Source organism: Macaca fascicularis, chromosome 13 (assembly GCF_037993035.2).
Source record: "Macaca fascicularis isolate 582-1 chromosome 13, T2T-MFA8v1.1".
Classification (NCBI taxonomy): Eukaryota; Metazoa; Chordata; class Mammalia; order Primates; family Cercopithecidae; genus Macaca; species Macaca fascicularis.
The window spans coordinates 74,551,256-74,574,073 of record NC_088387.1 but is presented as its reverse complement, the minus strand read 5'-3'; the positions used below and the strand labels follow the sequence as shown (position 1 = coordinate 74,574,073).

The window sequence follows — 22,818 nt, the reverse complement described above, 5'->3', positions numbered from 1 at the left end:
GGGTCATCTATGGGCTCATGAGGCTCTAGGTTATGGAAGTAAATACCACTGAAAAGCAAATATTAATTACACACGAGGCAGGCCTTTTTGAGTTCTGTGTGTCATTTTGTAGATTTTGAGTTCATTCTAGTGGCACCATTTGAGATCATTTTCATGTAATTAAAGGAACACAGCAACCTGACACTGTTATTGCCCTTAGAATGGAATGAGTATATGTTTAGCACAAAGTAGGTGGTAATGTGTTAAGTTGGAAGGCTTTGCCGATCATGGTGTGTATGTTGACTGTAACCTTTATTGTGCCTTTAAAAAATATACTCAAGAACTACCTTACCCGAGTAATTAAAGTTAAAATTACCAGTCATGGGACAAATGACCTGTACTTCCTGGTGTAATATAGAAGGAAGGACACAGTATCACCTATATGGTATTCTTGACCAAAATATTTAACCTGATTTTAAACAAGTAAAAATTCAAATAAATTTAGATTGTGGTACATTCAGGGCCTGAACTTTAATAAATGTCCATGTCATGGCAGCAAAAAAGAAATCAAAAGGTCTTAAAGAGACAGGGCAGCCAAACGCAGTAGACAGTTGTTGATTAGACCCCAATTTAGAGGTTGGAGCTGGGGAATAGCTATAGAGGACACTATTGGGGCGAATTGAGAAAGTTTAATATGAGACAATATGGTGTTAGCGTCAGATTTCTTGTGTGAAATGGTAGTGTTATGATTAGGAGAATGTCCTTGTTCTCAGGATATGCATGCTAAATTATTTAAGGGTAAATATTTTTTTGAAAGGTTATGTGTATGAATAATTCTGTAAATTGTGTCGCTATTATGAATTGTCATAATAAATCAAAAGGAAACATAAAACTCAAGGTTTTATTTTATTTTATTTTATTTTATTTTATTTTATTTTATTTTTTTGAGACGGAGTCTCGCTCTGTCACCCAGGCTGGAGTGCAGTGGCCGGATCTCAGCTCACTGCAAGCTCCGCCTCCCGGGTTCACGCCATTCTCCTGTCTCAGCCTCCCGAGTAGCTGGGACTACAGGCGCCTGCCACCTCGCCCGGCTAAGTTTTTGTATTTTTTTAGTAGAGACGGGGTTTCACTGTGTTATCCAGGATGGTCTCGATCTCCTGACCTCGTGATCCGCCCGTCTCGGCCTCCCAAAGTGCTGGGATTACAGGCTTGAGCCGCCGCGCCCGGCTTCAAGGTTTTATTTTAATACACTTTATGTATTGTTGAAATGAATGGAATTGATTTGTAAAGATTACATTTTTGCTTGTTTGTATCAGAAAGCAGTGACATAATAATCTTCTAGCTGAATTATGTTTCTTAGGCTAGATTGCATTTTAAAGAACCCTATAAATACCATTTATTTGAACTATGGATCTTCCTTAAAAAATAATATTTATTAAGCACCTAGCAGGGCAAAGTTTTTAGATTTTAACATTTAAATTGAAGATTTTATATTAGAAGTCAACCTGAATTTAAATGAAACTTCTTCTTGGTCTGATATTACATATTACAAAATATTTGTATTTAAAAATATAATGGAGGCTGGACATGGTGGTTCACACCTGTAATCCCAGCACTTTGGGAGGCTGAGCTAGGAGGATTGCTTGAGCCCAGGAGTTTGAGACCAGCCTAGCCAACATAGGGGGACCCTGACTCTACAAAAAAATCCCCCCAAAATTAGCCAGGTGTGGTGGTGCATGCCTGTAGTCCCAGCTACTCAGGAGGCTGAGGCAGGAGAATCACCTGAACACAGGAGGTCGAGGCTGCGGTGAGCCATAATTATGCTACTTCAGCCTGGGCAACAGAACAGAGGTTGCAGTGAGCTGAGATCACGTCACTGCACTCCAGCCTGGGCAACAGAGCAAGACTCCATCTCAAAAAGTGTAATGGATCACTTTTATAATTTTCTATCATACAATTAAGTCACAAAAGGTTAAGAGCCAGTTATGTGACATGCCAAGTATAGACTCTTAATTAAGATGCTTTGGTTTGCTTTTGGTATATTTGTATGTATGTATGTATTTGATGGGGTCTTACCATGTTGCCCAGGCTTTAGTGCAGTGGTGTGATCATGATTCACTGCAGCTTCAACCTCCTAGGTGCAAGCAATTCTCCCCACTCAGCCTCCCAAGTAGCTTGGGACTACAGGCATGTGCCACCACACCTGGTTAACTTTTTAAAAATTATCTTTTGTAGAGATGAGGTCTCACTATGTTGCCCAAGCCAGACTCAAGCAATCTTCCTACCTTGGCCTCCCAAAGTATTGGGATTACAGGCGTGAGCCACCCTGCCCAGCCTAGTTTTCTTTTTTTACTATAAACTTATTCTTGTCAGTATGCTAGCAATTTTACAAGTTTTAAAGTAGTTAATAGCAAGTACTTCACTCATGTTTAATTCTTAAAGGCTTATATTGCTATATAATAGGGTAGTGTGAATTCTTCCTTTCTTTTTCTTTAGAAAAACGTATTCGGTAAAAGTAATAAATTTTAAAAGTATACTGAGGCCAGGTGCTCACACCTATAATCCCAGCACTTTGAGAGGCTGAGGCGGGTGGATCACCTGAGGTCAGGAGTTCGAGACGGGCCTAAGCAGCATGGTGAAACCCTGTCTCTATAAAAGTACAAAAATTAGCTGGGTGTGGCGGCAGGTGCCTGTAATCCCAACTACTCGGGAGGCTGAGGCAGGAGAATCGTTTGAACCCAGGAGGCGGAGGTTGCACTGAGCCGAGATCACACCATTGCACTCCAGCCTGGGCGACAGAGCAAGAGCAAGACTCTGTCTCCAAAAAAAAAAAAAAAAAAAAGATATACTGAAACAGAGGAAGATAATTATGTCTGCTTGGCCCCATTGTTAAGTTGATTTTTATTTTGAACACATTTGATCGCTGTTACGGGGAACAAGGGAATAAAAAATGAGTTAAATTTCCAGCCCCTTGATTAAACTAATAATTTTTGGTTTTCCTAGAATTAAACGCTTTTATCTTGAATGTTCTGTGAAACTTTTGACATGATTGATAGCTGTATGATAGTCTGAATGACATGTGGGTCATGTACCAGCCCCTCCAACCTGTTAACATTTAGAATCTTTTCAGAAAAGTTAAAGCATTGTTAATTTTCTTCATGTTTTTTGTCTAGCATGTGTCAGAGATTTTTTTAATGTACCTATTAATAGCGTTTAGTTTTAATACTCTAGAACAGTAGAATCTTGGAAATGTTTTAAGTGACAATTAGAGATTTAAATTTATGCTGACATCCTCTGCATGTGATACTAAAGAAAGCCAAACTAACTGTTTTACGGTCAGTTTGTACAATATACCAGGCCTTGATGGTCACATTTCAACATGCTACCTTTTTGCTTACATGTGTCTTATGATTTTGAGGTGCCATTCTGGTTTCTCAGATACTTAAAATATAGAAAAAGGTGTGTCTTAAAATTGAGAGAATGTCTTAGATACCACTGCACCGTTTCTCTTAACCTAATCAATATATTATCAAAGTGTCTCCTTGTTTTCTTTTTTAAAGCTCTACACATTTCTTTATAAACAGCTGTATAGTTTTATATTTTAATGATAAGGGAAGGTACTCTACTTTTGTTTTTTGTGTGTTTTTGTTTGTTTTTGAGACAGAGTTGCCCAGGCTGGAGTGCTGTGGTGCAATCTCAGCTTATTGCAACTTCCACCTCCTGGGTTCATGCAATTCTGGTGCCTCAGCCTCCTGAGTATCTGGGATTACAGATATGCACTACCATACCTGGCTAATTTTTGTATTTTTGGTAGAGATGGGGTTTTGCCATGTTAGCCAGGCTGGTCTTGAATTCCTGGCCTCATGTGATCCCTAGTCTCAGGCGATCTGCCCGCCTCGGCCTTCCAAAGTGCTGGGATGATAGGTGTGAGCCCTCAACCCAGCCAGTACTCTGTTTTTGATAGCTGTTCACAATGGGGAAGGATGTAGCACACATTTTAACCCTATGTTGAGTTTTAGGTGGGTTCCTTTCAAATTTTGTTAAGGCTAATTTTGTTAATTTTTTTTAAAAAGTATAAGTTAGGAAATGGGTTTTGAATTCTCAAATGGGGGGATTAAATGTATTCTTACAGCTTGTATCTGTTTATTATTCAGTATTCCTGTGTACATTTTCTGTTTTTATTTTTATACAGGCTATGTAGAACCAATGCAAACACTCAATGATGTATTAGCTCAGCTAGATGCTGTTGTCAGCTTTGCTCATGTGTCAAATGGAGCACCTGTTCCATATGTACGACCAGCCATTTTGGAGAAAGGACAAGGAAGAATTATATTAAAAGCATCCAGGCATGCTTGTGTTGAAGTTCAAGATGAAATCACGTTTATTCCTAATGATATATACTTTGAAAAAGATAAACAGATGTTCCACATCATTACTGGTAAAAAAACCTGGTTTTTGGCCTTTGTGGGGGTAACATGTTTTTTGTTTGTTTGTTTTTTATCTTGGAGTAGAAATATATTTAAAATTGATGGAGAAAATTCCCAGTTCTTAACATGAGAAAGAGAACATATTATTCTCACCAGTTAGTAATCTATTCACATTTGGATTAGAGGAAAGATTTAGAAGGTGAGATAAAAGCTTATGAGAGAATAATGTATTCCTTGAAACTTGTTCCACAGGTTCAGAACATTTAGAAACAAACATCCCTTCACACTCAAAGCTTACCTTTGAGCCAGTCCTCCAATACTGAGGTCTTTGAAAGTCAGGCCGAATTGGCTATGGGAGGACCTCAGGTTAGGGTACGAATTATTTTAAAACATGGCGCTATATTCATGTGAAACTCGAAAAAACTAGCCTTGCATATAGACTCATGTATCATGTCTCCGCTAAGATGTTTGAGAGATCTTAACTAGATCTAGAAAACAAAAAAGGAAGTAGGAGTTTTGGGGCAAATATATTTGGGAAACGGTTGATTGTATTTTCTTTCCCCAAATGGATTTTCAAGTTGTTCATATAATATAACCCCAACAAATAAATCGCCTGTTTTTCAAAAGAAGGATCCTGTTTTCAGGTCTTTGTGTGGGTTTTAAGTGGTTCGAAAGATTTGACCATACTGATACACTCACTAGTAACCTCATTTACTAATGAGTAACGGTTTTGAGTTAATCAGTTAGGCCTGCACTACTTTTCTGGAAATCAATAAATTATCCCACAGGCAGCCTTGTGAGCCATGGGAAATGTGTATATGGTCTTTCTAGGCCAGAGTCAAATTACAGGTATATTTTTCATGGCTTCTCTTGATGAAAGGCCCAGTATCAGTTTGTCTGAAGAAATAATAGCATTGCTTTTGGGGGTAATATGGGCAGTAACTCTGTCCACATCTTTGGGCAGCCTGTGGTTCTGCTTTTGTATGCCACGTCAGTGTAAACCTACATGATTAGTCATCATTGTACAGCTTAGGACTAACATCCATTTATTAGTAGCAGAAAGAAATTTAAAATCTTGATTTCTGATATAATTTGTTTTGTAGGCCCCAATATGGGAGGTAAATCTACATATATTCGACAAACTGGGGTGATAGTACTCATGGCCCAAATTGGGTGTTTTGTGCCATGTGAGTCTGCAGAAGTGTCCATTGTGGACTGCATCTTGGCCCGGGTAGGGGCTGGTGACAGTCAGTTGAAAGGAGTCTCCACATTCATGGCTGAAATGTTGGAAACTGCTTCTATTCTCAGGTAAGTGCATCTCCTAGTCCCTTGAAGATAGAAATGTATGTCTCTGTCCTGTGAGGAGAGGTATATTTGCAGATTCTCATGTAAAAACATCTGAGAATGTTTGTCTTAGTTTAATAGTTGTTTTCCTGTGGACTTTATATACTTTGTATTATCTTAAAAGAGTGATTGATGATAGCTATGGAAAACTTTGATTTTTAAAGTTGTCTCTTTAAGTAGACAATTTATAAGCTACTGGTACTAGCTCACCTTATAAATCTCCACTACCATGTTTTCACTTGCACTGTTCACACTTCCTGGAATGGTCCTTCTTGCCCTTTATCCAACTTCTTTCTAATTTTTAAGTCCCTGATGATGGAAATGCTACTTCTGTAGTGATTTTTCTCATCATACGACCCTAAGGTCATGGGTGTTTTTCTCTGAACTCCTCTTTGAGATGCCTGTAACTTAAACCACATTTTTATTTTAGACATTACTGAAATGTTTTGTCTTTATTTCACTTTTTAGGAGCTTCCTTGAAGGTAGGGACTATACCTTGTATTTCTTGGTTTCTTTTTTTTAAAGTTTTTTAGAGAGACAGAGTCTTACTCTGTTGCCCAGGCTGGTCTCGAACTCCTGGGCTCAGGTGATCTTCCTGCCTTGGCTTCCAGAAGTGCTGGGATTACAGGCATGAACCACTGTGATCCTCCTTGTTTCTTAGTATCTTCTAAAGTACATTGAATATAATAGGTGCCTAGTAAATTATGTGTTGATTTAACTTCTTTGAGGTTCTGTTGTTTGTGAAGAATTATAAAAGCAATACAAATGTTTGTGTAGTAATTAAGCAACAGGTTAATATTCATGAATTAAAAGATTAAAGAAATAAACAGAACATGTTAGCTGGCAACTCACAGAAAAAGAATTAAATTGCCAATGAGCACACGAACACATGAAAAAGTAGCAAATGTATGTAAGTTTCACCCCCTTACATATATTTGGTTAAAAATGAGAGAAGAATGGTAATAGCTGGTATTAGTAGGACTGTGGCAGGCACACAATTTACATAACCACCAAAAGTGTATGCAGGTATCTATGTCACCACACCCTGGTCTCATCTTCATTCAGTTTTATTTTTATTTTTTTAATCTCGGCCGATTTGATTGGCACGAAATGAATGATAGCTGCCTTATTTGGAATTCCTTTGATTACTACTAGTGTGCTTGACAATGTAAAACAATATTTATTCAAAATCTGTTTTCCCTTCTGTTTTCCCTTTCATCCATTGTTTATTCATGTTCATGCCCTTTTTTTCCTTTTCTCCTTCCTTCCTTCCTGCCTTCCTGCCTTCCCCTTCCTCCCACCCTCCCTCCCCCACATACACAGGTGTGTGCTACCATACCTGACTAGTTTTTAATTCTTTTTTTTTTTTTTAGAGGCAAGGTCTCACTATGTTGCTCAACCTGGTCTGGGCTCAAGTCATCCTCCCACCTTGGCCTTCCAAAGTGCTGGGATTATAGACGTGAGCCACCATGCCTGGCCCATGCCCATTTTTCTGTTGAAGTTTTAGTGCTTTTTATTGACTTTGTTTATGTATTAAGATAATTAATCTACTATGTTTGTGGCATATCCTTCCCAATGTATTGTCTTAATTTTGTTTTTGTATGTGTATGTTACCACATTTTATGTGATGGGAAATTTCATGTAATTATGTGCTTCAGGTCGGCAACCAAAGATTCCTTAATAATCATAGATGAATTGGGAAGAGGAACTTCTACCTACGATGGATTTGGGTTAGCATGGGCTATATCAGAATACATTGCAACAAAGATTGGTGCTTTTTGCATGTTTGCAACCCATTTTCATGAGCTTACTGCCTTGGCCAATCAGATACCAACCGTTAATAATCTACATGTCACAGCACTCACCACTGAAGAGACCTTAACTATGCTTTATCAGGTGAAGACAGGTATGTACTATTGGAGTACTCTAAATTCAGAACTTGGTAATGTGAAACTTACTACCCTTGAAATAATCAGTAATTGCCTTATTCTAAGTTAGTGTAAATTGTTAATGTTTTTATAGAACCCATTTACCCCTTAATTCACAGTCTGGGGACAGGAACATGTACATATTTCTGTATCTCGTAGTAGGACCACTCATTCTAAAGCATTCACAGAAAGAATTATCTGTTTTTGTTTTTGTTTTTTTGAGACAGAATCTAGGTCTGTTGCCCAGGCTGGAGTACGATTCTCTGCTCACTGCAACCTCTGCCTCCCGGGTTCAAGCGATTCTCCTGCCTCAGCTTCCCGAGTAGCTGGGATTACAGGCGCCTGCCACCATGCCTGGCTAATTTTTGTATTTTTAGTAGAGACGGGGTTTCACCATGCTGGCCAGGCTGGTCTCGAACTCCCAACATCAGGCTATCCTCTCCTCTTGGCCTCCCAAAGTGCTGGGATTACAAGCGCGAGCCACCGCGCCCGGCCAGAATTATCTGTACTCTTGAACATCACCATGGAGGGATTTTCTGCCACCTCCCATTTCAGTATGTTTTCTTGTTGAATTAGGATAACAAACAATATGCTTTCAAGTTCCAAAGTTCTAGCTGTTATTGTTTAACAAAATCTTCATTATAATTAGCTTATTTTATGCTCAAGAGTGTTATAAAAACAGGTTCATTTAAAACTGGGGGTTCCAGAAATCTTGAAATAGTAGTTATCACATGCAGAGTGACTTATCTATTGTTATTTCATCCTTTCAGGAAAGATTGTTATTCGTGGGCTTGGGGTCTAGTCAGATCCCTGTATTGATGAGATTAACATAATATAAGACTTTCAAAGGTTTTAAAAATCATACTATAAGGATTGATTTCATTAGTCATCAGAATAACTTTTTCAGATGGCGCTCTGATTTTCCACGAACACGTTTTTCTGCATCAGTTGGTTACACATGAGTGAGATAATCTTGGTTCTTTATCTTTTGTTATTTATACTTCATTGGGAATCCTTTTGAGTTACTGTATTTGCGTCATTATTATTATTGCTGTAGAATTCAGGAACTTTTAGTAGATCTGGCAGTTAGCATGAAATTTGCTTTTAAATCATTGCTTGTGTTTTGTAAGCTATGGAAATGTGTTCAGAATGTTTTTTAAAAGGCCAGATGAAGTGTGAAGATAGAAAAACTTCCTCCTTCACTGTGGATGTTTAACAAACATTTGCTTCTACTTTATTTTTGTTTGCTTCCTTTAGTTGTGCAAAGTGTCCAGTTCTAGAATGCATGAGATACATGACAAAGCCAAAAAATTTTTTACAGTTGATAAATAATTGTGGCAAAAACAGCTCTATAATAACTTTGCAATCATCATTTGATTAAATGCTTAAAAAGTCTTGACTCAGTTTTAACTATTTCCTGCAAATAATAAATCAATATTTTTAATTAAATGCTACTCCAAATTAGTGACACTTTTACATGTCTTTCTCCCTCCCCTTCTCTCTTCCCCCCTTTCCCCCTTTCCCCCTTCTCCCTTTCTCCCTTCCTTCTTCCCTCTTCTCTTCCCTTCCCCCCTTCCCTTGCCCCATCCCTTCCCTTCCCCCATCCCTTTCCTTTCCCCTTCCCTTCCCTCCTCTTGCCCCTTCCCTTTCCCTTTCCTTTCTCCTTCACTTCCCCTTTCCTTCCCTCTTCCCTTCTCCCTCCCTTTCCCCTCCCCCTCTCCTCTCCTCCCCTCCCTTCCCTTCCTATGAAATGAGAAAGCCTCAGAGATATTGGCTTGATTAATTTTTCTGTAGATATTTATCTAAGCCTTTAAGGTTTATCTGTTGAGCTTTTTCATCTCCTATTTTTATTTTTTCTACGTTTGTCAAGGATAAAATACAGCACTGTGTGCCAAGTCATAATCACTTTTCTTTTGAGACTTAATCAAAATTCCTTTAACTGTTACTCTGATACATTTGGCTAATGTATTTGAAGTAATCCAAAATTAAGTTTTCTAATGACAAGGTGAGAAGGATAAATTCCATTTACATAAATTGCTGTCTCTTCTCATGCTGTCTCCTCACGCTTCCCCAAATTTCTTATAGGTGTCTGTGATCAAAGTTTTGGGATTCATGTTGCAGAGCTTGCTAATTTCCCTAAGCATGTAATAGAGTGTGCTAAACAGAAAGCCCTGGAACTCGAAGAGTTTCAGTATATTGGAGAATCACAAGGATATGATATGGAACCAGCAGCAAAGAAGTGCTATCTGGAAAGAGAGGTTTGTCAGTTTGTTTTCATAGTTTAACTTAGCTTCTGTATTATTACATAAACAGGACACTAAGATGAAGGTTTTTTGGTGTTTTTTTTCCCCCTCTGTGTTTCTAGTGCTTATTTTTTAATCAATTTGTTTGATGGCAAAGAATCCATTTCTGTGTCATTTTGATTTCTGCAGTATATACATCTGCATGATCAAGATTCGATTTCAAATACCAAAGTAGGAATAAAGGAATATAGTAAAGGAATAGGCTTAAAATTAGTCTTTTCACTAAAATTAGTTATTATAGACTATAGCTAGGTACATCTTTGTTCATAAACGAATATATCAAGTTCAGTTATTAAATTACATATTGGGTAAGAAAAGGACAAATAAGAAAGCATGATTCATAATTCCTGCCCTCTATTTGTTTAGAATTTAGTTGGGGAGATAAGAATAACGAATGTGACACAGAGAATAAAGTGGCACATGACAAATATTTATTCAAAGAAACCATTATGGATGGGATGTTTCAGTTCTCATGGGAGAAGTGGATTTTATGGTGGCTTTTCTTTGAGTATGGGTCATATTTGGGTGTTCACACAGAAAGACCCAAACCTATGCCTAATTTTTAAATTAATTACTTTATTTTCTTTGTGATGGAGTCTCTCTCTGTTGCCCAGGCTGGAGTGCAGTGGCGTGATCTTGGCTCACTGCAAGCTCTGCCTCCCGGGTTCGCACCATTCTCCTGCCTCAGCCTCCCGAGTAGCTGGGACTACAGGAGCCCACCACCACGCCCGGCTAATATTTTGTGTTTTTTAGTAGAGACGAGGTTTCACTGTGTTAGCCAGGATGGTCTCAATCTCCTGACTTCGTGATCCGCCTGCCTCAGCTTCCCAAAGTGCTGGGATTACAGGTGTGAGCCACCACGCCCAGCCCTTTTTTTTTTTTTTTTTTAAATTAGAGGATTACTAGTTCTCTTCAATTATAAAAATAAAAGAATCTTATTTCACTGCCTGGTCCTGGAAACATTTACTGCAGTATACATTGTGACAACTTTTTACTTGTTATGTTTTTAGCTTTTACCTGTGAATTTCTTATTGTTCTTATGTGAAGGATAGATAGTTACTACAATAATAATAGATGATGTGTATGGTTTTTGAGCCTGAAAAGTATAGTTTTTTTTTTTTTTTTTTTTTTTTGAGATGGAGTCTCGCTGTGTCTCCCAGGCTGGAGTGCAGTGTCGTGATCTCGGCTCACTGCAAACTCCGCCTCCCGGGTTCACGCCATTCTCCCGCCTCAGCCTCTCAAGTAGCTGGGACTACAGGCGCCCGCCACCACGCCCGGCTAGTTTTTTGTATTTTTAGTAGAGACGGGGTTTCACCATGTTAGCCAGGATAGTCTCGATCTCCTGACCTCGTGATCCACCCGCCTCGGCCTCCCAAAGTGCTGGGATTACAGGCTTGAGCCACCGCGCCCGGCAAAAAAAGTATAGTTTTATCTGCTGTACCTATACAAGCAGGAGAAATATAATTCGTTAATAATTTTAGGTATGGCAGGCTGCCATCCCAAATATGAAGTGGTCTTTGTATTTGCACTTTAATGTGTTGAAATCATAGCTTTCAGTGATCCAGCATTAGGCAGACTCTTATGTAATCCCTTGTTTCCAATTAAAATAGACGTTGTGTACTTTTGATAACATTAATTATAATGTATTTTGAGCCCTGTGAGGTTGGTAACATTATTCCCATTTTGTGAATGAGGAATGTGTGTTAAGGAATTTGCCCAAGAGTCACATAGCAAGTAATATTCATGCTCTCTGAAGCAGCAATAACTTGGTAATAAAATAAAAAAGAAACATCTTCTGTATGTGTTAACTTTTCAGTGACAGTTTTTGCCTTCCAGTATTCTTTGTAAACCTTGAATTCTTTTCTTCATAGAGGATTAAAGTTTATCAGTTATAAAGGTGGAGGAATTTGGGAACTAGACAGTGCACACATAAATAATAAATATGTTATTCAAATATTGGGTGGGCTAATGTGGGGGGAGTTTGAGACCAGCCTAGGCAACATAGTGAGACCCTTGTCTCTAAAAATATGAAAAATAAAAAAAATTTCTAAAAATGGGTGATGTGTTTAGATGGAAATGAAACAATTTGTCACGGTCTAACAAGACTTTTAGAAAAGATATTTTAATTACTAATGGGACATTCACATGTTTTTCAGCAAGGTGAAAAAATTATTCAGGAGTTCCTGTCCAAGGTGAAACAAATGCCCTTTACTGAAATGTCAGAAGAAAACATCACAATAAAGTTAAAACAGCTAAAAGCTGAAGTAATAGCAAAGAATAATAGCTTTGTAAATGAAATCATTTCACGAATAAAAGTTACTACGTGAAAAATCCCAGTAATGGAATGAAGGTAATATTGATAAGCTAATTGTCTGTGATACTTTTATATTGTTTTATATTAATTCTTTTTCCATAGTGTTAACTGTCAGTGCCCATGGGCTATCAACTTAATAAGATATTTAGTAATATTTGTCTCTGAGGACATTTTCAAAGATCTTTATTTTGAAAAAAGAGCTGTAACTGAGGACTGTTTGCAATTGACATAGGCAATAATAAGTGATGTGCTGAATTTTATAAATAAAATCATGTAGTTTGTGGAATTTGAGATGCATTGTAGTTCTTTGCAGTGTGACTTCTATACACATTTGTTCCCAAATATGTTGGAAGAAACAAATAGTCCAGAGACCTTGTAAAAGATCTTAAACTGGAGGGCTCCATGGAGATCTTTGCCAGTGACTCCCCCAGAGTGTCCATCTGTTGGCAGGAGCCAGGTTGGCTGCATACGCATTAGCTAAGGAGCTTATTATACATCCAGAGTCCTACAGTGAGCCTCCATCCCGTCTGCCATTCTCCCATCCCTGGTCTATGATAAGACTTAGAAATCTGCATTTTAACAAAACCTTTCAGGTTGAGAACCCTGATTTAGTCTACTTCTTCTGTTTTACAATAAAGAGATGAAGGGGTTAAGAATTAGCAGCTAATCCTATGCAATGTGAGGGAAAAAGGACAGTCCTTTTAATAAATGCAGTGGACTGGTGGTGTATCCATATAGGAAGAAATGAAATTGGACCCCTAATTCATGTCATATATAAAAATCACCTCCACTCTGGGAGGCCAAGGCAGGCAATCACTTGAGCTTAGGAGATCAAGACCATCCTGGACAACATGACAAAACCCCATCTCTACAAGAAAATGCAAAAATTAGCCAGGCATAGTGGTGCGTGCCTGTAGTCCCAGCCACTCAGACAGCTGTGGTGGGAGGATCACCTGAGCTGGGAGAGGTTGAGGTTGCAATGAGCTGTGATCATTCCACTGCACACCATCCTAGGCAATACAGCGATACTGTGTCTCAAACAAAACAAAACAAAAAAAAATCACCTTCAGTGATTTTTAGACCAAATGTACAAGGTAACAGTATCAAGGTTTTAGTGTTTTATAGTTCTTCAGAAGATAACGTAGGAAAATATTTTTATGTCCTTGACTTTGGGAAGAATTTAAGTCACAGAAAAACACCATCCATAAAGTTTGACTTATTTAGCTAACTGAAATTAACAACTTCTATTAAAAGGCACCACAAGTGAAAAGACATGATTCATAATGGAAGAACATACTGGTACCATATAAAATATCAAAGAGCTGGGCATGGTGTCCCATGCTTGTAGTCCCAGGAGGCTGAGGCAGGAGGATCACTTGAGCCCAGCAGTTCAAGTCCAGCCTGGGCAATATAGCAAGACTGCCTTTCTTTTCTTCTTTTTTTTAATACCTGGAATAAAGAACTCCTATAAAAACACTAAGAAAAGGGGTCACTTAAGAATCTCATTAACAAAAAGAATCTGAATATTTTTCCACGGAAGATATGCAAATGGACAGTAAGCACATGAAAAGATGCAGATCAGGGAAATGCAAGTTGAAACCACAATGAGCTACAACTTCACACTGATTACGATAGTTAAAATCAAAAAGTCAGATGGTAAGTACTGGCAAGGAAGTGGAGAAATTGAAACTCTCATGCACTGTTGGTGGGAATGTAAAATGGTGCAGCTGCTTTGGAAAACAGTCTGGCAGTTCCTCAGACAATTCCACTCCAACGTATATCCAAGTGGAATCAAAACATATGTCCCCACAAAACTTGTACACAAATGTTTATAGCAGGATTATTCATAATAGCCAAAAGGTGGAAACAACCCGAATGTCCATCAGCAGATGAATGCATAAACAAAACGCGGTCTATCCATACAACGGAGTCTATTATTGGGAATAATTAAAGGAATGAAGTACTGCTACATGGTACAGCTTAGATAAACCTTGAAAACATTGTGCTAAATGAAAGAAGCTGGTTACAAGAGTCTACACATAAGATTTCATTCATGTGAAAGTTCAGAATAGAGACAGCAGTAGAGACAAAGCAGTTGTTCAGGGTTGGTGCCAGGGAATAGGGGGTAGGTGGGGTGAAAGCTAAAGGATACGATGTTTCTTTGTGAGATGGAAGTTCTAAAATTGGTGATGTTTATACATGTCTGTGAATATACTAAAAACCGTTGAATTGTACACATTAAACGGATGAATTGTGTAGGAATTATTTTTTAATAAAGCTATTTTAAAAAATTCAGACACTTCACCCAAGAGGAAATCTAAGTGGTCCATAAACATGAGAAGGTCTTTAATCACCAGTCAGAAAAATGAAAATGAAAACCATGCCAGGCCACCTCCAACCTCCCCACCTCCCACCACCATAGTGACAAGCATTTCAAGTGTAGCAGTTCCAGCTGTTGGTGAGGATGTGGAATAACACTGCTAGGGGTGTTCAGATTATCTGGTAAAATTGAAAAGATGCATGCGACCCAGCAGTTCTGCTCTTAGCTGCATACTCTAGAGATGCTTTTGCCCATTGTGCTGCGAGATGTATACAGGAATGTTCCTAATACCCCCACACTGGAAACAACTCAGCAGTGAAAATGAACTACAGCTAGACAAAATAACATAGATGGAATCTTAAAACTTTTAGTAAAAGAAATGATACAAAAATGGTAGTTTTTTCTCATTTATGTGAAATTTAAGAATAGGTGGTATTGTTTAGGGATGCAGTCTTTGGGATGGCAACTATAAAGAAAAAGTGATTGTGTCAATCAGGAGAGTGATTGTCTTTAGGGAAATGGGGTGCTGATGGGGTGGGGGCACTTTAGGGTTTCTGGAGGGCCACAGTTCTGGTTTTTAACCTGAGTAGTGGTTTTGCAGGTGCTTGCTTTATAGTTAACTGCAATTTTTTCTTTTAATTCAGTTAAAGTTTGGTATGAGAACAAATGTATGGCCAATGAATCCTTTCACATACCCAGTTTACCAAGTTCTTTTTCCTCGTTGTTGTTAATTTAGAGTGGGTTACATCAGTTTTTCTTTTCTGGCTACCAAAAGCTTAGGAAAAAGGCAGACTTACAGAAGAAGATTTTAAATGTGGAAATATTTATTGGTTTACAAATCGTTCTAGTCACTTATACATGAAAAGCTTTCATAAAATTCAAAAAGCAAATTTTAAATTCCAATGAAATATTTCATCCTGTGGTTAGTTGTGAAAGAATGTTTTTAGATTGCTGCACAGAAGCATGTTTAACATGGAAATCAGCTCATGGTTTTAGTTGTTAGGGCTACAAGAAACTGGGGGAGACTTGATTCCAAGAAAACATGTAGTCTATCAGGCTGCTTTCATTTCTCTAAAACAGACAGTGTTCTAAGATGTTTTCAAAAATGAGAAGATACATAATAGATCTGCTTAAAAAGTTTAAAACTTAATCTGTGCTTATTACATGAATATGCTAATGTAAAACCAGGCCTTCAATTAGCGTTTCCTTCCTTTTAGAATGGTATATGTAAAGCAAAATATAAACTAATTTCTGACCTGTCAAAGGTTTTTTTCTTAAAATTTAAATTTATAATGTGGTTTGGTTTTTCTTTCCCACTCAAACATGAATTTGGGTAATACCAGAATAAAGCTGAATATATAAATATTATCCAAAATTTAGAACTCTACTGTTAAGAAATCTGTTGACCACATAACCATGTTTCTGAGAAAATACATGATTTTTTGCATCTTTAAAAAAATTAGCACTAAGAAGCTAAGATGAAGTTGTTTTTGTAATTTGATTTTTTTTTTCCTTAAAATACTGTTTTGGAGTTAAAAGTTGTAGCAAAACTGGTATAAGAAAGATGTTTTAGGGTAGATATATTTAAGTCTTGTCTCATACTCTATTGACTAAGCTAGCCCGGTGACTAGGGTAGATGTATTTAAAGAATAACTTTTCCCCCTTAAAATCTCAATATTCCACATCCTGTTAGACTTCTTGAGTATTAAATACATCTTCTATCCTTGGTCTTTCTGCATTTAGCTTTTTTGGGAAGTATGTTTTTACCCACAGCATATGGTATGAGCTGCTGATTCAGTATTGAGTGGCTCTTTAAGCTTGTTAGTTACATTCTGCTGATTAAAATGGTATACAGAATAGTCAGGAAAAACCAGTCCCTGGTCTGAAATAAATTAAACAATGTTAATTAGCTTATGGAGAAGAACAAATGAGTAAAGAGAATTTTCATATACAAAGGAAATCTCTGTTATTGTCTTTCTGGATTTAGTGTATTTGGGTTAAGGAGATAGGGTGCGGCTAGAGAAAATGATGAAAATGTCCAGAATGTTACACGTATTTTTACACTGAAACGAAGTGGAAGCCCAGTTTTATAGTTTGCTGCCCAATGTTGCCCTGTCTTCACACCCACACCACTTATCTTGATTGATAAATCTACTACTTCCTCTTATTCTGCTTCAGAAGCTAACCTCTATGGTGCAGTGCTAGGATATCACAGAGGAAATAATCCCTTGTTGACAATGTCTTGTTGCTGGGAGTCATCAACGCCTCCTGTTCTGAGGAGGACAGTGGGAAGCCCTTGCCTTGCATTTGCTACAGCCGTTTCCTTGACTTCCCTGGAAGAACAGTATTTCATGGTGTTAGACAACATTCAGAACGTGCTCGAATTCAATGTATGTCAGTACACACTTGCTTTGGTGTGTGGTTTGTCCAAACCAAAGTGCCCATACATGTCTCTGGTCCAGACATGTGGGAAATTCAGCAGTGGGGTGAACCATATGGAGACGGCAGGTGTTGGGCAGCCTTAACAGGACTGCCCTGGTCTTACTTCTGGACTTGGTGAGTAGAAGATCACACTGTTGCTTGCTGCCCTGGGTTCACCTCAAAGAGGGAAAGAAAAATTCGAAACTTAAATGGTTAAATTTAGAAACAAGAAAAAGTTCTGTCAGTGGGCAATTTCTTACGTCTAACAAAAAAACAACAGCAATGAATTCCTTTGTGTTCAGAATCAACCAGTAAACACAACTTTAGCAATTAACCTATCACTATCACAATTTTTTATTTCCTGGAATTTTGTTGACAGAATTAGTCCAATAAATGTTATAAATAATAATTTTATGAATAGATAGGTAAATGACATATTCAGTATAATTAAATCTAAGACAATGCAACTTTTTAAAATTCAACCACTGCCCTGCAATTTTAATATGCCTAGTCCATCCAGCAAGATACATTTTGTCCGTTTTTTTCACATGATTAAAACTTAATATTTATTGTCAATTCCAATGTGTTTCATTGCTAAACGTTATCAGACTCAGCCAAATCAATCACGAAAATGACTCCATGGTGAATCTTTAACATCACAATGTGGATTAACAATTTGGCAACATTTGGCCGGGCTTGGTGGCTCACGCCTGTAATCCCAGCGCTTTGGGAGGCCGAGGCAGGCGGATCACAAGGTCTGATCGAGATCATCCTGGCTAACACGGTGAAAACCCTTCTCTACTAAAAATACAGAAAGCCGGGCGTGGTGGCGGATTCCTGTATCCCCAGCTACTTGGGAGGCTAAGGCAGGAGAATGGCATAAACCCGGGAGGTGGAGCTTGCAGTGAGCCAAGATTGCGCCACTGCACTCCAGCCTGGGCGGGAAAAAAAAAAAACCACAAAACTTTGGCAACATTAAATACTTTGTCAGTATCTGAAAAGTGTGAAGTACTGTGCTTGGCTCCCCAAAGGTTCCTCCTCTTAATCCTGAAAGGCAGGTGCATTTATTATCTACAGATTCCAGATGAGGAAACCTATGTACAGAGATTTAGGAACTTGCCCAGGTCACACAGCCAGTAAGTGGCAGAGCTGGGAGTTGAACCCCAGTACCCTATCTCCAACAAATCTGAGATGTACATGTGATAAATTTAATCTTTCTCAAATTATTAAGTGTCAAAGCAGGTGGTGTGGGTAATTCACCAGGATTAAGAACAGTGTGGTACAGATATATTTCTAATTCTATTGTGGGCCCTGGCACTCCCGTGTAAGGCTTGCCACAGACACAGCCAGAGGCATCCCCCTGGGCCCCTGCTGCCCACCTGGTTCGCTGCAACCAAGGCTGCTTTCCTGTGACTTTTTCACACAAAGGAAAGTGAGCAGCTAGGAAGCTGCATCTTTTTGGAAGTTGACTAGTCACCAAATGCTGGCATCCAACCAAGTGATTGCATTGTACCCTGTTTGGATGAAAGATTGTGTTTAAATGAAAAGAGAGATGATCAGCCAGAAGTGTGGCAAATGAGTTAGAATAAAATGTCAGCAGTGTTTGAAGCAGGTTGCTGAGGGCTGGTGCCCTGAAATCCGGTCACTTGGAGGATATATATGTTCCATCAAGGGCCGGGAATGTTTTATCCAAGCTCTAGGGAATAACCCTGGAGATTCTGTTACTTTGCTCTTAAGTATGTGCTTATGGAGTAAATTTCGCATGACTAAGGTTTACAGGCCTGAATGTGCAATTGAATTCAAGTAAGCAGTAATGTGGTGTATTAGGAAGACTGCTTGACTCGGGTTCTAATCCTTGCTTCACCACCTAGCTGTGTGACTTTAAATATCACTGTTTTTCCTCCTGCCTCCCTTCTGTAACTTAAGGGGGTTGGATTATTAGAGTTCTCAAATGCCATACTTTCAAGGCCAGGTGCAAGATGCGGAGAATAGTGGGTTAAAGTGAACACCTCAATGTAAAATCACTCAAAAATTTAAAAACATTATGGCCCAAACAAATATGTCTTTAAATCTGAATTTGGCCAAGGGTCACAAGTTTATGCCCTTTGGGGTGCTCTCTAACATTTTCATGATGATATGAAAGGATTTTTCCATACATACCAAAAAGGAGCTCACGCCTCTGTTGCAGTCAGTCTGGCCACATCCAAATAGCCACCCCATGTAGGTCTCCACTTCTTCCCTCCCTCTTTAAGTGCCATGTTAATAATCTAGCTCATAATTATCTAATCAGCGGTAGAGCACTTTGCTACTTTACTTTTTATTGTTAGGTGTGATCTTAGCAGCCCAAGTATGCTAAGGCTTAGAGATACTCATCAATGTTGTTTTTCCCTGAAGCTCGTTTGGTGACTGCTAAACTGGAACCAGAACTGGAGAAAAAGACCCTATGAATTCCAAGCCGACAAAGCCGGGGAAGAGGCATTGAACAACTTGTGGTTGCCTGAGAAAAGGCAAGGTGGTTGGATGAAAGCAACACTTCCAAGGCTTTTCCAGCTTAATGAACATAAGTCTAGGTTTTGGGGAGCGCCTATCTTAGTGAGAGTGAACAAATAAGCTGTATCTTTCAGAATTGGGTATGACTCAAACAACTTTTTTTTTTTTTTTTTTTGAGACAGTCTCACTGTTGCCTAGGCTGGAGTGCAGTGGCGTGATCTCAGCTCACTGCAACCTCCACTTCCTGGGTTCAAGCGATTCTCTGGCCTCAGCCTCCCAACTAACTGGGATTATAGGCCCCCACCACCACTCCTGGCTAATTTTTGTAGTTTTAGTAGAGACGAAGCTTCACCATCTTGGCCTGGCTGGTCTGGAACTCCTGACCTCAGGTGATCCCAAAGTGCTGGGATTACAGGTGTGAGTCACTGTGCCTGGCCTCAAATAACTTTAAAGATTGAATAATAGTAGCTTGAAGCAAGTCTAAGACCAACCAGTTGGAGGACAGGGCCACCAGGAAGGAGGTATGCAAGGAAAAACCTACAATGAATGGACCTGATATGTTTGAGGGTACGAGAGGAGTTTGGGGTTGAATTAATAACTACAAAACATCCACAAAGCAATTGGGAAGAAAGGGTCGGGGGACTATTAGGCCTAGTAATATCAAACTTTTTTTTTTTAAAGAGTAAATGTCATGATAGTATACTGCCCACCTCAACTGTAAAATTTTATTTTATTTTATTTTATTTGTTTTGTTTTGTTTTGTTTTTTGTTTGTTTGTTTGTTTGTTTTTTGAGACGGAGTCTCGCTATGTCCCCCAGGCTGGAGTGCAGTGGCGCGATCTGGGCTCACTGCAAGCTTCGCCTCCTGGGTTCACGCCATTCTCCTGCCTCAGCCTCCTGCGTAGCTGGGACTACAGGCGCCCACTACCGCGCCCGGCTAATTTTTTTTTTTGTATTTTTAGTAGAGACGGGGTTTCACTGTGGTCTCGATCTCCTGACCTTGTGATCCGCCCGCCTCAGCCTCCCAAAGTGCTGGGATTACAGGCGTGAGCCACCGCGCCCGACATATTTTATTTATTTTTTAGATGGAGTCTCGCACTGTTGCCTGGGCTGGAGTGCAATGGCATGGTCTCGGCTCACTGCAACCTCCACCTCCTGGGTTCAAGTGATTCTACTGCCTCAGTCTCACAAGTAGCTGGCATTACAGGCACCTGCCACCAGGCCCGGCTAGTTTTTTGTATTTTTAGTAGAGATGGGGTTTCAGTATGTTGGCCAGGCTGGTCTCGAACTCCTGACCTTGTGATCCGCCCACCTCGGCCTCCCAAAGTGCTGGGATTACAGGCGTGAGCCACCACGCCCAGCCAATTGTAAATTTTATTCATTTACTTTTAACTTAAACACCAACAAGTGATTTAAGAAAAATAATAAAATAACTGTAGCTGGGTATGATGGCTCATGCCTATAATCCCAGCTACTCAGGAGGCTGAGGTGAAAGGATCACTGAGGCCAGGAGTTCAAGACCAGCCTAGGCAACATAGTGAGACCCCCGTCTCTAAAAAAAGATTTAAAAAAAAAAAAAAAAAAAAAACTGGGCATGGTGGTGCACACCTGTAGTCCCAGCTACTTGGGAGGCTGAGGTAAGGAGGTTCACTTGAGCCCAAGAGTTAAGTGAGCTGTGATGTGATCACTGCACTCCAGCCTGGGTGACAGAGCAAGACCCTGTTTCTAAAAAATTATATCGGGATAAGGGAAGGGTATAAATTTGCTCTTTCTGTAAGATGATGTCTAAAATTGGAAAATAAATAGTGGTATCAGCGTGTTATCTAAAAATGTAGAGGTAAGTGATAGAAGATTCTGAAAGTGGCTACCTCTGGGACAGTGAACAGAGCAGCATTCAGAAGGGAGCTGCCATTTTTCATCATAAACCTAACGATGATCCTATTTGATTTTTTTAAAGATTTGTGTTCATAAAAATCAATATTGAAAGCGAATACGGAAAAAAACACTGTCTAAAAGTATATTTAAACAGTGACATTCACTTTGCACATTGACACCTTAAGAAAAATCCAACGCAATGTCATACTCTTACCCCAAATAAATTGCATTGTAATGTAAGGTCATTCTCTTGGGGAGAATCTAAACTGATGGAAAAGTCTGTCTTAAGGAGTACCTGTGATCATAAAGTACCTTCTAGCGCCCTTTAAATTGTGATTAAAGATAATTTATTGTTTAAAAAATATATACCTAGGTCTGGGGAGGAATAGAAGGGAAATGGAGAGTGACTGTTAAGGTTTCTTTGAGCGATGATAAAAACGTTCTAAAATTAAGTTGTGATAATTGCAAAACTATAAATATATTAGAAACCACTGAATTGCACATTTAAGTGGGCAAACTATTATGGCATATAAATCATATCCCAGTAAAGCTGCTGGGAAAAAAAAGTTTAAAAAATAGTAGTATAAATAAGGTGTAATAATAGCCAACATTTGTCGGGGGCCAAAGGCCTGAGCGTTGTGACCAACTCAGCATTCCTGATAACCAACCCCTTCTCCCTATCTCCTTTACTCAGTAAATACAAAGGGCTCTAGAAGCTTAGGGCCATTGTTCCCTAGAAGCAAGGAGCCCCCTGACCCCTTCTTCCAAATACACTCTTTTGTGTTTGTCTTTATTCCCATGTTTATCCTCCTTTGTTCAGTCCAGCAAGGTCTGTGGCAAACATTCAACAATCTCTAAGGTAGATACTATTATTCCATTTTATAAATGAAACTGGGGCATAGAGGAGCTCAGTGACTTTCTTGAGACCATCAGACATGAATAGATTAGAAGTTGTTTTTCTTTCATGTAAAAGAAGTCTGGAGGTGGGCTGTCTAGGGCTAGTAAGGTGGCTCCACGATTATGCAGCAGAGACCCTGGAACCTTTGAGTTGGTTTCTCCACTGTGCATGGCTTCTCCTCTCAAGGTCACCTCATGGCCCAAGATGACTGCCAGGGCTCCAACGAGTGTATCCACATTTTAGGCAGCAGGAAGGATGAGAGTGCAAAGATTCTTGTTCCACCTTTAAAGAAGCAAAAGTACACAGTGCTTCCACTTGCATCTTCCATGGGAGAATTGAGTCACACATCTACACTGTTGGAGCCTAGGAAATGGAGTCTTCACTCCCAAAACTCATTTTGAAAAGCATTCGCATTTTGTGAATGACATGGAGTTTCCAGTTTGGTGCTTGGTAAATGCTTTGAGATGATGATGTCTCTTGTGCCCTCCATCTTCACAGCCTCACCTAGTCTTTCATATTT

The 22,818-nt window shown here is 39.1% G+C and overlaps 1 protein-coding gene across 2 annotated transcripts in view; it reads left to right on the top strand.

The window, feature by feature from the left end:
- MSH2 (mutS homolog 2) overlaps positions 1-22,818 on the top strand; it is a 123,044-nt gene that overhangs the window by 61,631 nt on the left and 38,595 nt on the right. The window contains exons 12-16 of one of the 2 annotated variants that reach the window (XM_045369367.2): positions 4,172-4,417; positions 5,510-5,714; positions 7,409-7,656; positions 9,764-9,936; positions 12,138-12,581. In XM_045369367.2, the coding sequence (XP_045225302.2) occupies positions 4,172-4,417; positions 5,510-5,714; positions 7,409-7,656; positions 9,764-9,936; positions 12,138-12,308 (1,043 nt within the window). In that variant the 3' untranslated portion in view covers positions 12,309-12,581. Of the gene's footprint in view, positions 1-4,171; positions 4,418-5,509; positions 5,715-7,408; positions 7,657-9,763; positions 9,937-12,137; positions 12,582-22,818 lie in introns of those variants that run through there. The other variant, XM_074011838.1, reaches the window with a different exon arrangement.